Below are 16,176 nucleotides of genomic sequence, written 5' to 3'. Positions count from 1 at the left end.
AAAAAAAATGAAGGGCGCCTGGGTGGCTGAGTGGTTAAGCGTCTGCCTTCGGCTCGGGGCATGATCCCAGCGTCGTGGGATCGGAGAAGCCACATCCCAGGCTCCTCCGCTATGAGCCTGCTTCTTCCTCCCACTCCCCTGCTTGTGTTCTCTCTCTCGCTAGCTGTCTCTCTCTCTGTCAAATAAATAAATAAAATCTTAAACAATACGGCCGAGCTATGGGATCGAGCCCCACATCAGGCTCCTCCGCTATGAGCCTGCTTCTTCCTCTCCCACTCCCCCTGCTTGTGTTCTCTCTCTCGCTAGCTGTCTCTCTCTCTGTCAAATAAATAAATAAAATCTTTAAAAAAAAAAAAGAAAATGTATTTGAAGAAATAATATCTGAAAACTTGAATCTGAGGTGGGAAACAGAGATCCAGATTTAGGAGGCACAGAGATCCCCCCCCAAAATTCAAGGAGGTCCATACCAAGAGATAGTATTACAATGGCAAAAAAAATGTGATAAAGAATTTTAAAGGTTGCAAGAGGAAAGAAGACAGTTACAACAAAGGGGAAACCCCTTAAGACTAACAGCTGATTTTTTTCAGAATCTTTGCAGACCAGAAGGGAGTGGCATGATGTGTTCAAAGTGCTGGCAGGACTACTGGGTATTTACCCCAAAGATACAGACGTAGTGAAGAGAAGGGCCATATGCACCCCAATGTTCATAGCAGCAATGTCCACAATAGCTAAATCGTGGAAGGAGCCGAGATGCCCTTCAACAGATGACTGGATTAAGAAGTTGTGGTCCATATATACAATGGAATATTACTCAGCTATCAGAAAGAACGAGTTCTCAACATTTGCTACAACATGGACGGCACTGGAGGAGATAATGCTAAGTGAAATAAGTCAAGCAGAGAAAGACAACTATCATATGATTTCTCTCATCTATGGAACATAAGAACTAGGATGATCAGTAGGGGAAGAAAGGGATAAAGAAAGGGGGGGTAATCAGAAGGGGGAATGAAACATGAGAGACTATGGACTATGAGAAACAAACTGAGGGCTACAGAGGGGAGGGGGGTGGGGGAATGGGATAGACCGGTGATGGGTAGTAAGGAGGGCACGTATTGCATGGTGCACTGGGTGTTATACACAACTAATGAATCATCGAGCCTTACATCGGAAAACGGGGATGTACTGTATGGTGACTAACATAATATAATAAAAAATCATTAAAAAAAAAAAAAAAAAAAAAAAACAAAGTGCTGGCAGGGAATAATCTGCAGCCAAGAATACTTTACTCAACAAGGCTATCATTCAGAATAGGAGAGAAAGAGTTTCCCAGACAAACAAAAGTTAAAAGAATTCATGACCACCAAATCAGCCCTACAAGAAATGTTAAGGGGGACACTGTGAATGGAAAATAAAAACCATAACTAAGAGTAATAAAAACAGGAAGTACAAAATAAAAGGATGTAAAAGATGATACTAAGTATCTGAAATGTAGAGGGGATAGGAGTAAAGAATGAGTTCAAAAACAAGTGACTATCAATTTAATATAGACTGCTATAAGTAGAAGATGTTATATATAAACTGAATGGTAACCACAACTCAGAAACAGTAATAGATATGCAAAAAGTAAAGAGTAAAGAACCCAAGTATATCACTAAAGAAGACCAACAAACCATGAAAGAGAAAGAGAAGAAAGGATCTGAGAAAAATCACAAAAACAACCACAAAACAAATAAAATGACAATAAATACATACCTATCAATAATCACTTCGGACTTAAACAGACTAAATGCTCAAAACAAAAAATAGGGTGACAGAGAGGATAAAAAAAAAAAAAGGACACTTTTATATCCTGCCTACAAGAGACTCATTTCAGACCTTAAGACACCTACAAATTGAAAGTGAGGGGATGGAAAATATTTATCATGCAAATGGATGTCAAAAGAAACCCTGAGTAGCAATACTTATATTGGACAAAATGGACTTTAAAACACAGACTGTAAAAGAGGCAAAGAAGGACACTATATAATCATAAGAGGAAAATCCAACAAGAAGATAGAACAATTATAAATATATATGCACCTGACATGGGAGCATCCAAATACAAAAAACAGTTAATAAACATAAAGGAACTAATCGACAGTAATACAATAATAATAGGAGACATTAACACTCCACTTACATCAATGGATCAATCATCTAAACAGAAAATCAGGGATGCCTGGGTGGCTCAGTCAGTTAAGCGTCTGCCTTCGGCTCAGGTCATGATCCCAGGGTCCTGGGATCGAGTCCCACTTTGGGCTCCTTGTTCAGCAGGCAGCCTGCTTCCCCCTCTGCCTGTTGCTCCCCCTGCTGTGCTCTCTCTCTCCCTCTCTCACAAATAAATAAATAAAATCTTGAAAAAATAATAAAATAAACAGAAAATCAACAAGGAAACAGTGGCTTTGAATGACACACTGCACCAGATGGATTTAACAAATATATTCAGAACATTCATCCTAAAACAGCAAAATACACATTCTTTTCAACTGCACATGGGGCATTCTCCAGAAGAGATAACATATTAGGCCACAAAACAAACCTCAACAGATTCAAAAAGGTTGAAGTAATACTGTGTATCTTTCCTGACCACACTGCTATGAAATTAGAAATCAACCACAAAAAAATCTGGAAAGAGCAAAATACATGGAGGTTAAATAACATGCTACTAAATAATAAATGGTCAACCAGGAAATTGAAGAAGAAATCAAAAAGTATGTGGAAACAAACGAAAATGAAAACACAATGGTCCATAACCTCTGGGATGCAGCAAAAGTGATTCTAAGGGGGAAGTTTATAGCAATACAGGCCTACCTCAAGAAGCAAGAAAAATTTCAAACAACCTTATCTTACACCTAAAGGAGCTAGAAAAAGAATAACAAACAAAACCTAACACCAGCAGGTGGAAGGAGATAATAAAGTTTATAGCAGAAATAAATGATATAGAAACTAAAAAAAAAAAAACCCCACAAAAACAACAACAAAGAACAGCTCAATGAAACCAGGAGCTGGTTCTTTGAAAAGATCAATAAAATTAATAAACCTTTAGCCAGACTCCAAAAAAAAAAAAAAGACTCAAAATTGCCAATGAAATAGGAGAAATAACAACCAATACCACAGAAATACAAACAACTGTTAGAGAATATTATTTAAAAAACTATATGCCAACAAATTAAACAACCTAGAAGAAATGGATAAATTCCTAGAAACATATAGCCTCTTGAAACTGAAGCAGGAAGAAAAAGAAAATAGAGAATGTAAACAGACCAATTACCAGCAAGGAGATTGTATCAGTCATTCAAAAACTCCCAACAAACAAAAGTCCTAGACATTTTCACAGGCAAATTCTATCAAACATTTAAAGAAAATGTAATACCCATTCCTCTCAAACTACTCCAAAAAATAGGGAAAGGAAAACTTCCAAATTCATTCTATGAGACAAGTATCACCCTGATACCAAAACTAGATAAAGACACCATAAAAAAGGAGAACTACAGGCCAATATCTCTGATGAATATAGATGCAAAAATCCTCAACAAAATACTAGCACACAGTATCCAAGAATACATTAAAAAAAATCATTCACCACAGTCAAGTGGGATTTATTCCCAGGATGCAAGGCTGGTCAATATTTGCAAATCAATCAACATAATACATCACATCAATAAGAGAAAGGGGGGGCGCCTGAGTGGCACAGCGGTTAAGCATCTGCCTTCGGCTCAGGGCGTGATCCCGGCGTTATGGGATCGAGCCCCACATCAGGCTCCTCAGCTATGAGCCTGCTTCTTCCTCTCCCACTCCCCCTGCTTGTGTTCCCTCTCTCGCCGGCTGTCTCTATCTCTGTCGAATAAATGAATAAAATCTTTAAAAAAAAAATAAGAGAAAGGATAAAAACCATATGATCACCTCAATAAATGCAGAAAAAGCATTTGACGAAGTACAATACCCATTCATGATAAAAGCCCTCAATAAAGTAGAGCTACAGGGAATATATCTCAACATAATAAAGGCCATATATGTAAAACACACAGCTAACATCATACTCAACGGTGAAAAACTGAGAGCTTTTCCCCTAAGGTCAGGAACAAGACAAGGATGTCCGCACTCACCACTTTTATTCAACATAGTACTGGAAGTCCTAGATACAGCAACTAGACAAGAAAAAGAAATGAGGCATCCATGTTGGTAAGGAAGAAATTAGATTGTCCCTATTTGCAGATGACATGATACTGTATATAGAAAACCTTAAAGAGGGATGCCTTGGTGGCTCAGTCAGTTGAGTGTCTGCTTTCAGCTCAGTTCATGATCCCAGGGTCCTGGGGTGGAGCCCTGTGTCGGGATCTCTGCTCAGTGGGAAGCCTGCTTCTCCCTCTCCCTCTGCATGCTACTCCCCCTGCTTGTGCTCTCTCTCTCTGTCAAATAAGTAAAATCTTTAAAAAAAAGAAGAAAAAGAAAACCTTAAAGACTCCACCAAAAAACTCCTAAAATTGATAATTTACCAGAATTCAGTAAGGTTGCAGGATACAAAATCAATGTGTAGAAATCTGTTGCATTTCTATACACCAATAATGAAGAAGCAGAAAGAGAAATTAAGAAAATGATTCCATTTACAATTGCACCAAAAATAACAAGATACCTAGGAATAAACCTAACCAAAGAGGTAAAAGATCTGTACTCTGAAAACTATACAACACTGATAAAAGAAATTGAAGATGACACAAAGAAATGGAAAGACATTCCTTGCTCATGGGTTGGAAGAACAAACATTGTTAAAATGTTTGTATTACCCAGAGCAATCCACACATTTAATGCAATCCCTATCAAAATACCAAGAGCATTTTTCATAGAACTTGAAGGAAAAATCCTAAAATTTATATGGAACCACAAAAAACCCTGAATAGACAAAGAAATCATGAAAAAAAAAAGCAAAGCTGGAGGTATCCAATTCTAGATTTCACATTATATCACAAAGCTGTAGTAATCAAGAGTATGGTACTGGCACAAAAAGACACATAGATCAATGGAACAGTATAGAAAGCTGAGAAACAAACCCACAATTATATGGTCAATTAATCTTTGACAAAAGAGGCAAGAATATGTAATGGGAGGAAAGATAGTCTCTTCAACAAATGGGATTAGGAAAACTGGACAGCTATAGGCAACAGAATGATACTGGACTACTTTCTTACACCATACACAAAAATAAACTCAAAATGTATTAAAGACCTAAATGTGAGACCTGAAACCATAAACATTTTGGAAGAGAGCACAGCCAGTAATTTCTCTGATATCAGCTGTAGCAAAATTTTTCTAGATATATGGCAAAGGAAATAAAATAAAAAATAAGCTATTGGGATTACATCAAAATAAAGAGCTTGTGTATAGTGAAGGAAACAACAAAACTAAAAGGCAGCCTACTGAATGGGAGAAGGTATGTGTAAATGACATATCCAATAAAGGGTTTGAATAAGAAATATATAAAGAACTGATAACTCAATTCCCAAAAACCAAATAATCAATTACCAAATAGGCAGAAGACATGAACAGACATATCTCCAAAGAAGACATCCAGATGGCCAGCAGACGTATGAAAAGATGCTCAACATCATCCATCATCAGGGAAATACAAATCAGAACTGCAATAAGCTATCACCTCACACCTGTCAGAATGGCTAAAATCAAAAACACAGGAAATAACAAGTGTTGGTGAGGATATGGGGAAAAAGGAACCCTCCTGCACTATTGGTGGGAATGCTAACTGGTGCAACCATTGTGGAAAACAGATTGGCAGTTCCTCAAAAAATTTAAAATAGAACTACCCTAGGATCCAGGAATTGCACTACTGGGTATTTGCCCCCCAAATACAAAAACACTAATTCAAAGGCATATATGCACCCCTAAGTATATAGCAGCATTATTTACAATAGTCAAACTATGGAAGCAGTCCAAGTGTCCATCAGCTGATGAATGGATAAAAAAGATGTGGCATATATCTACAATGGCGTATTATTCAGCTATAAAAAATGAAAACTTGCCATTTGCAACAACATGGATGGAGTTAGAGAGCATAATGCTAAGTGAAATAAGTCAGTCAGAGAAAGGCAAATACCATACAATTTCACTCATATGCAGAATTTAAGAAACAAACCAAAAAATGAGCAAAGGAAGAAAAAGAGAGAGAGAGATGAACCAAGAAACAGACTTTTAGCTATAGAGAACAAACTGATGGTTACCAGAGAGGAGGTGGAAGTGGGGAATGCGTGAAATAGGCTGTGGGGATTAAGGAGTGTGCCTGTCACAATGAGCTGCAGGTGATGTATGGAATCGTTGAATCACTATATTGTATACCTGAAACTAATATAACAATGTATGTTATGCATACTGGAATTTAAAACAAAATATTTTAAAAATTTCCTAAAAACCACAGTATAAAAACTAAGGAGATAAAGGTGAATTAATAATTTATTTTATCCCAAATACTATCATTTCAACATTTAATTAATATAAAAATTAGTAATGAGATAAACATTGTTTTCATTACTAAGTCTTTGAAATCCAGCATGTATTTGCACTTACAGTACATCTCAAATTGCACGGTAAATTTTCATTAGAAATACTTGATCTATATTTAGATTTCATAAAATTTGTAGTTGAAGAAGTAGATTCACATATCAAGTTCTTCCAAACATAAGATTTTTCCAATAAATGTATAACATGTTAGTTTTTAAATTTAAATTAGTTTAATTTAAAGTGTATTTCCTGTCACACTTGCCTTGTTACAGTTGCTCAGTAGCTCCATGTAGCACAGCTCTAGAAAAACTCTTGCATATATGTACCAGGAGGAATGTTCAGAAATGTTTGTATCATCATTATAAAAACAAAATACTGGTAACAAACCAATACAGGAATGGATAAGTAAATAAGCGTATTTGCACAATAAAAAGCAGACATCAGTGAAAATGAATGAACTATAGATATATACTTCAACATGGATAAACTTGAAAACTCAATGTTGAGAGAAAAAAGCAAGTCACAGAAGCATATAGAGAATGATTCAAGAACAGGCAAAACTACATTCTATTGTCTAGAGGTATGTGCGTGTGTGTCTGCTGTAGGGGAGGCAAAACCTTAACCATTTGAGGTTTTCAGCTAGGACTCTTTAAAAGACAGATTAACAAAAGAATAACAGTTTATTAATGAGTGTAGTACACAGCATATAGAAGAAACCTAAACAAAGAGTAACCCAAAGTGGCTTATAGTAGCATCTTCAGCAAAGAATAACGAATTTGTGGAGAAATGACGGGACAAAGGAAAACAATGGCGGCGAACTGTGGGAAGGTATGGGAGAAAAATAATGGAGTAAGGCTTATTTGCAGACTCCTTTGGTGCTGATAAATCTGTCTTGAGTAAAAAGAGTTTTATCCTGCCGTAAGGCAGAAAAGAAGTAGGGTAGAGGGAGATTTCCTGCATTTGCTGCTTCTTAATTGCCTCCGGCTCAATAGTTTTTATGTCAAAGAGGCATATTTTGGGGTAACATACTCTGATTTCTCTCTGCTAAAACAAATTTCTACAACCAGGCGGTATAAAACAACAGACCTTTATTCTCTCACAGTTCTGGAGATCGGGATGTCTGAAATGTGGGTCACTGGGCTGAAATCAAGATGTCAGCAGGATTGCATTCCCTCCCCAGAGGGAGAGTCCATTCCTTGCTTCTTTAGCTTCTGGTGGTTGCCAGCATTCCCTGGCTGTGGATGCATCACTCCAATCTTCACAGCCAGCAGCTGCACATCTCTCTCTGCCCCATCTTCACATTGAGCCTTCTCTGTGTCTGTATGATCTCAACTTCTGCCTCCCTCTTAAAAGGACACTTGTAATTGCAATAGAGCTCCTTGAGATAATTCAAAAACAATCTCTCCACCTCAAGACCATTAATTTAATCACATCTGCAATGACTCTTTTTCCATATAAAGTAACATTTTCCACATTACAGGGATTATGACCTGATACCTTTGGGGGAGGGTCATCATTATGTCTATTATAGTATTAAAAGTATAGAGAATAAAATTTAGGATAGTAGTTATCTCTGGGCATTAGGAAAGGGATACATTTGATATGGGGGGCACAGGAGCCTTTAAAAATATTCCGTTTCTTCAGCTGGACAATGGATACACAAGTATTCATTGGGCTTTCACGTGCATCTCAGGTTCTATCCTGCTGTAGATGAGATGCTCAAATTATGGTGATTCCTCTACTTACTCTCTTACTTTGAGTCTTTGACCCCTGTGGCACACAGTAAGTACTTAATAACCAGTAACATTTATAGTGTTTACCATGTTACCTCTGGTAAAAATTTATCTATAGATCATCTCATTTAATCCCCATGATAATCCAATATGAATAGGTATATTCTTAATCCTATTTCACAGACGAGAAAAATGAGATTTTTGAGGCTTGCTTTAAAGTCATAGTTGTTATATGGTGGATACTGGAATCAAATCCAGATAGCCTGATTTTACTTCCTGTACATTTTTTTAATTGAACAATTTTTTTAAATTAAGGCAAAATTCATGTACAATAAAATTCACCCTTTTGGTGTCTTGTTCTGGGGGTTTTGACAAAGGCATACAGATGTGTAACCACTACCAAAATCCATATTTAAAATAGTTCCATCTCCTCAAAAAATTCTCCTGTGCCCTTTTGTTGTCAACCCCTCCCCCACCCCTGGCAGCCATTAGTTTTCTGTGCCTATAGTTTTCCCTTTCTTGAATGCCTTATAAATCGAATCACCCTATGTAGTCATTTATGTTTTAGCATAAAATATTCATTTAGCAGTTGAAGGATACTTGAGTTGTTTCCAGTTTGGAGCAATTATGAATAAAGTCACTACAAACATTCATGCATTAGTTCTTGTGTAAACATAAATTTTCATTTCTCTTGATTGAATACCTAGGGATAGTATTGCTAGGTCATATGGAACCATACATTTATAAAAAATTGCCAAACTGTTATCTTAAGTGGCTTAACTATTTTGCATTCCCACCAGCAATGTAGGAGAGTTCCAGTTGTTCTATATCCTTGTCTGTGCCGGGTATTGTCATCATTTATTTAGATCTTCTTTGATATCTTTCATCAATGTTTTATATTTTTCAGAGTATAGATCTTTATGTTGTTAGATTTATACCTCCATATTTCATGTTTTTAGTGTAATTGCAAATGGTAGTTTTATTAAATTTCAATTTCCATTTATTGCTAGTTTATAGAAATACAGTTTTGATTTTTTTAAAGATTTATTTATTTGAGAGAGAGAGAGAGAGCACCAGCAGGAGGGGTAGAGGGAGAGGGACAGAGAAAATCTCAAGCAGACTCCCTGCTGAGCTCAGGGCTCAACCCACAACCCATGAGATCACCACCTGAGCAAAACCCAAGAGTCAGATTCTCAACCAACTGCACCACCCAGGGGCCCCTATTGTTTTGATTTTTGTATACTGGTCTCCTATCCTGTGAACATGTTAATGATAGCTTTTTTTGTAGAGTCTTTGGGAGTTTTTACATAAACAATATTTTTGTCTGTAAATTAAAACCATTTTATTTCTCCCTTTCCAATCTTTGTTCTTTTATTTTTTCTTACCTTACTGCAATAAGTCGGACCTTTATGCAATGTTGAATTTAAGTGATTAGAGCAGAATCCTTAGAGCACTTTAGACTTCCACCATTAAGTATGATGCTAACTACACATTTTTTGTAAATTCTCTTTATCATTGTGTGTATATATCATATTTTGTTTATCCATTCATTAATCACTGGGCCCTTAGGTTGCTTCCACCTCTACGCTATTGTGAGTAATGCTGCTATGAACATAGGAGGACAAACATTTGTTCAAATCCCTGGTTAAGTTTTTTATATACCTAGAGTGGAATTGTTGGATCATATGGTAATTTAATTTTTAATTTTTTGAGGAACCACCATGCTGTTTTCCATAGTAGCTGCATCATTTTATAGTCCACCAATAGTGCACAAGCGTTCCAATTTTATACATCCTCACCAACCTTTTTTATTTTCTGGTTTTTTTTCAATAATAGCCATCCCAATGGGTGTGATGTGGTATCTCATTGTAGTTCTGATTTGCATTTCTTTAAAGATTATGATGTTAAGCTTCTTTTCATATGCTTGTCAGCCATTTGTATATCATTTTTGAATGCTTATTTACATCCTTTGCCCATTTGGGGGGCAACTAGGTGGCACAGTTGGTTAAACATCCAACTCTTGGTTTCAGCTCAGGTCGTGATTTCAGGATTGTGTGTGTCAGGCTCTGGACTCAGTGCAGAGTCTGCTTGAGACTCTCTCTGACACTTTCCCCTCTCTAAGATAAATAAATCTTTAAATCCTTTGCCCATTTTCAAACTGAATTATTATTATTTTTTTAACGTTGAGCTGTAGGAGTTCCTTATGTCTTATGGATATTAACTCCTTCTCAGAAATATGATTTGCAAATATTTTCTTCCATTCTATAGGTTGCCTTTTCAATCCGTTGATTGTGTCTTTTGATGCGCTAAAGTTTTACATTTGATTTAGTCCAATTTATTTTTTACTTTTGTTGCCTGGGGTTTTGGTGTCAAATCCAAGAAGTCATTGCCAAATCCAATATCATGAAGATTTTCCCCCTATGTTTTCTTCTGCTTTATAACTTTAGGTCTTATGCTTAGAGTTTTTTTTCTACCCACTTTGAGTTAATTTTTGTTATTTGCTGTAAGGTAATGGTCCATCTTCATCCTTTTGCATGGATCTCCAGTTTTCCTGACACCATTTGTTGAAAGACTGCTTTTTCCCCATTGAATGGTCTTGGCACCCTTATCAAAAATCATTTGAGGGGCACCTGGTGGCTCAGTCAGTTGAGCATCCAACTCTTGATTTTGGCTTGGGTCATGATCTTGGGGTCATGGGATCAATCTCCATGTCAGGCTCTGAGCTCAGCAGGGAGTCTGCTTGGGATTCTCTCTCTCTGTCTTCCTCTGCCCCTCCCCCTGTTCTCTTTCTCTCTCTCTCAAATGGATAAATAAATCTTTTTTAAAAACCATTTCACCATATATGCAGCAGTTTATTTCTGGACATTCTACTCTATTCCCTTGGTCTATATATCTGTCTTTATATCAGTTTACTGTTTTAATTACCATTGCTTTTGTACTAGGATTTAAAAACGAGAAGTGTGTGCTTTCCAACTTTATTCTTCTTTCTCAAGACTATTTTGGGTATTCAGGGTACCTTGAGACTCCATATGAATTTTAGAATGGATTTTTCTATTTCTGCAAAAGATACTATTGGAATTTTAATAGGGATTGCATTAAATCTGTAGATTAGTTTTGGTAGTATTGATGTCTTAACAATATTAAGTTTTCCAATCCATGAACACGGAATGTCTGTCCATTTATTTGTGTTTTCTTTAATTTCTTCTGAACATTTTGTAGTGAAAATTACAGGTGTACAAGTCTTCCACCTCCTTGATTAAGTTTGTTCCTAGTATTTTATTCTTTTGATACTATTGTAAATGGATTTGTTTTCTTAATTTCCTTTTCAGATTGTTCATTGTTGGTGTATAACACCACGATTGATTTTTTGCGTGTGATTTCATATCCCACAACTTTGCTGAATTCATTTACTAGTTCTAACAGATTTTTCCCCTCTGGATAATTTGCATTTTATTTTATTTTTTAAATTTTATTTTATTTAAATTCAATTAATTAACATATAGTGTATTACTAGTTTCAGAGGTAGAGTTCAGTGATTCATTGGTTGCATATAACACCCACTGCTCATTACATCATGTGCCCTCCTTAATGCCCATCATCCAGTTACCCCATCCCCCCCAATCACCTCCCCTCCAGCAACCCTCAGTTTGTTTCCTATAGTTAAGAGTCTCTTATGTTTGTCTCCCTCTCTGATTTCACCTTATTTTATTTTTCCTTCCCTTCCCCTATGAATCTGTTTTGTTTCTTAAATTCCACATGAGTGAAATCAAATGATAATTGTTTTTCTCTGGTTGACTTATTTCACTTAGCATAATACCCTCTAGTTCTATCCACATCATTGCAAATGGTAAGATTTCATTTTTTTCTGATGGCTGAGTAATATTCCATTGAATATATATATTATATAATATATATGTATCTATATAATATATAACATATATATATATATATCACATCTTTATCCATTCATCTGTTGATAGACATTTGACAAAATAGGGATAGAGGGAACATACCCCAATATCATAAAAGCCATATACAAAAAGCCCACAGCAAATATCATTCTCAATGGGAAAAAACTGAGAGCTTTTCCACTAAGGTCAGGAACATGACGGGGATGTCCACTCTCACCACTGCTGTTCAACACAGTACTCAGCAACCAGCCAACAAAAAGAAATAAAAGGCATCCAAATCAGCAAAGAAGTAATCAAACTCTCACTCTTCACAGATGACATGATACTCTATGTGGGAAACCCAAAACATTCCACCCAAAAATTGCTAGATCTCATACAGGAATTCAGCAAAGTGGCAGGATATAAAATCAATGCATAGAAATCAATTGCATTTCTATACACTGAGATAGAAGAAAGAGAAATTAAGAACCCATCCCATTTACAATTGCACCAAAAACTGTAAGATACCTAGGAGTAAACCTAACCAAAGAGATAAAGGATCTGTACTCTGAAAACTATAGAACACTTATGAAAGAAGTTGAGAGGGACACAAAGAAATGGAAAAACATTCCATGCTCGTGGATTGGAAGAACAAATATTGTTAAAATGTCTATGTTACCCAGAGCAATCTACACATTCAATGCACTCCCTAACAGTTTTTTCATGTGTGTAATCTTTAGGGTTTTCTATGTATAAGATCTTATCACCTGAAAACAGATACAACTTTATTTCCTCCTTTCCAATTAGATGTGTTTTATTATTTCTTTTTCTTGCCGAATTGCTCTGGCTAAAACTTAGAATATGTTGACTAGAAGTGGTGAAAGTGGGCATCCTTGCCTTGTTCCTGACTTTAGAGGAAAACCTTTCAGTCTTTCACTATTGAGAATATTACCTCTGGATTTTTCTTTGTCTTTTTTTTAAAAAGATTTATTTATTTTAGAGAGCGAGTGCATGAGCAGGGGGAGGAGCAGAGAGAGAGAGACGGAGACAAGCAGACTCCCCGCCTGAGCAGGGAGCCCAACATGGGGCTCAATCCCAGGACCCTGAAATCATGACCTGAGCCAAAACCAAGAGTCAGGCACTTAACCAACTGAGCCACCCAGGCACCCTTCTGGATTTTTCATATATATTCTTTATCATGTCCAGGAAGTGTCTATCTATTCCATGTTTTTTGTATATTTTTATCATGATAAGGTGAATTTTGTCAAATGCTTTTTCTGCATCAATTGAAAGGATCATGTTGTGTTTTCCCTAGGATTCTGTTAATTTAGTATGTTTCATTGATTGGCTTTCATATGTTGAATCATTCTTGCATTACAGGAATAAATCCCCCTTACTCATACTGTATAATCCTTTCAATGTGCTGTTGGATTCTGTTTGACAGTATTTTGTTGAGGATTTTTGCGTCAATATTCATCAGGGATGTTGGTCTATAGTTTTCTTTCTTCCTCTCTCTCTTTCTTCCTTTCTTCCCTTCCTTTTCTTCTTTCTTCTTTCTTTCTTTCTTTTTCTTTCTTTCTTTCTTCCTTCCTTCCTTCCTTCCTTCCTTCCTTCCTTCCTTCCTTCCTTCCTTCCTTCCTTTCTTTCTTTCTTTCTTTTTCTTTCTTTCTTTCTTTCTTTTTCTTTCCATTTGTTCTTTTGTAGTGTCTTTACCTGACCTTGGTATCAGGGTAATGGCCTCAAAGAATGAGTTAGGAAGTGCTACAGCTTCTTTAGTTTTCTGGAAGAATTTATGAGGACTTGGTATTTTTTTTTTTTTCCTTCACCACTGTGCTATGGGTTAGCTTGTAGTGTTATTTTTCATCACTTGGCTTATCAAACTTTGTTTCCACTCTCCTGTGTTCCTGACTTAAATTTGATGCTATAGCACCTCCCTCCCTTCCTTTCTTCCATCCTACTTTCCTTCCTCCCTCCCTCCCTCCCTCCTCTCCTTCCTTTCTTTCTTTTGCATCATCTCTGTTTCTAATTGTAATATTTCCAGCACCTAAATATCTGATTATTCCTTTTGCAAAAAGGGTTTGCAAAAATCTAAATCTTACTCTTATTGTAAGGAGTATAGAAAGAGTTCAGTTTGTCTGAAACCAAATTGAAAGAGTAATAAAGTTGGAAAAGGTGGAGTGGTGGTTCATCATCTATCAAATTTACTGTGCCCCTTTAAAATATTTTAACATCCCTTTCATTCCTGAGATGAAATTCATAGATAAAATATCTATACTCATACTTTAAATGATTAATGTAAGTGTGAGGGTAAATAAAAGGAAAGTAATTTTATTTCTTTTTTTTTTTTTAGGAAAGTAATTTCTAATAACAGGCATTTCAATGTGTAAATTCTAGGTCAAACTTCACTAGAAGACATAATAAAGAAGTAGACAGAGGCTTACACCTACATGTAGAATTAAAATAAAGTGAAAGCTACAAATGTAGGTTGATACAAAACCATTTGTGGAAGAGACTGTCATTTCCCATTGCATATTCTTTCCCACTTTGTCAAAGATAATTGACCATATATTTGTGGGTTTATTTCTGGGCTCTCTGTACTGTTCCATTGACCCATGTGTCTATTTTTGTTCCAGCACCATACCATTTTGTTTACTACAGCTTTATTTTTTTTTTAGAGATTTTATATATTTATTTGAGAGAGAGAGAGCCCAAGCAGGGGGAGCAGCAGAGGGAGAGGGAGAAGCAGGCTCCCTGCTCAATGGGGAGCCCGATGTGGGGCTCCATCCCAGGACCCTGGGATCATGACCTGAGCTGAAGGCACACTGAACTGACTGAGCCTCCCAGGCACCCCACTACAGCTTTATAGTATAACTTAAAATCTGAAATTTTACCCCCTGCTTTGTTCTTCTTCCTCAAGATTGCCTTGGTTATGTAGGGTCTTTTGAGGTTGCATACAAATTTTAGTATTATTTGTTCTGGTTCTGTGAAAAATGCTATTGGTAATTTGATAGGGATTGAATTGAATCTGTAGATTGCTTGTGTAGTATGGACATTTTAACAATATTAATTCTTTCAATACATGATGGAATATCTTTCCATTTGTTTGTGCCATCAATTTATTTCATGAATGTTTTAAAGTTTTCAGAGTACAGGTCTTTCACCTCTTTGGTTAAGTTTATTCATAGGTATTTTATTCTTTTTTGTACAATTGCTAATGGGACGTTTTCTTAATCTCTCTTTCTGCTACTTATTAGTCTATAGAAATGCTACCATTTTCTGGGTATTAATTTTGTATCCTGCAACTTCACTCAATTCATTTAGTACTTCTAATAGGGTTTTTTTGGTGGAATCTTTAAGGTTTTCTATATATAGTATCATGTCATCTGCAAATAGTGACGATCTAATTTCTTCCTTACCAATATAGATGCCTCATTTCTTTTTCTTGTCTGACTGCTGTGGCTAGGACTTCCAGTACTATGTTGAATAAAAGTGGTGAGAGTGGACATCTTTGTCTTATTCCTGATCTTAGAGGGAAAGCTCTCAGTTTTTCACTATTGAGTATATTGTTGGCTGTGGGTTTTTCATATATAGCCTTTATTATGTAGAGGTGTATTCTCTCTAAACCCACTTTATTGAGAGTTTTTATGAACAGATGTTCAATTATGTCAACAAACTAAGAATTTATTAATATATCCCCCTTCTTATTCTTATAGGACATTAACATGCAACTGACTGACATACTGCTCAATGTGCAGCGGATAATAAATCGCTACACTCTTGATGAGAACGTGCACTCTGGAAGAAAGATCTCCCTTACAGAATATAAGAAACGGAGAGTAAATTTCCTAGAGAAAATAGTTACTTACACTAAGAATGCTGAAATTAGAGAAAAGACTCTTGTGTACATCCTGGCCTGGTTGGAAGAATGGAGTAAGTTTCCAGAGGTGGTTCAAAGGAAAACCATTACTTAATGAAAAAGCTAGAGAACAGGATCTATAAATTTTTAA

General features: G+C 36.2%; 1 protein-coding gene across 1 annotated transcript in view; it reads left to right on the top strand.

Moving 5' to 3' along the window:
• Positions 1–16,176, top strand: part of FAM186A (family with sequence similarity 186 member A) — a gene marked incomplete at its 5' end in the record, with an annotated part of 60,974 nt that overhangs the window by 16,099 nt on the left and 28,699 nt on the right. Inside the window, one exon of the mRNA XM_040641948.1 lies at positions 15,883–16,099. Within this exon, the coding sequence (XP_040497882.1) occupies positions 15,883–16,099 (217 nt within the window). The remainder of the gene's footprint in view (positions 1–15,882; positions 16,100–16,176) is intronic.

Source organism: Ursus maritimus, unplaced genomic scaffold, assembly GCF_017311325.1.
Source record: "Ursus maritimus isolate PB19 unplaced genomic scaffold, ASM1731132v1 scaffold_26, whole genome shotgun sequence".
Classification (NCBI taxonomy): Eukaryota; Metazoa; Chordata; class Mammalia; order Carnivora; family Ursidae; genus Ursus; species Ursus maritimus.
This window is presented reverse-complemented; position numbering and strand designations above follow the sequence as displayed.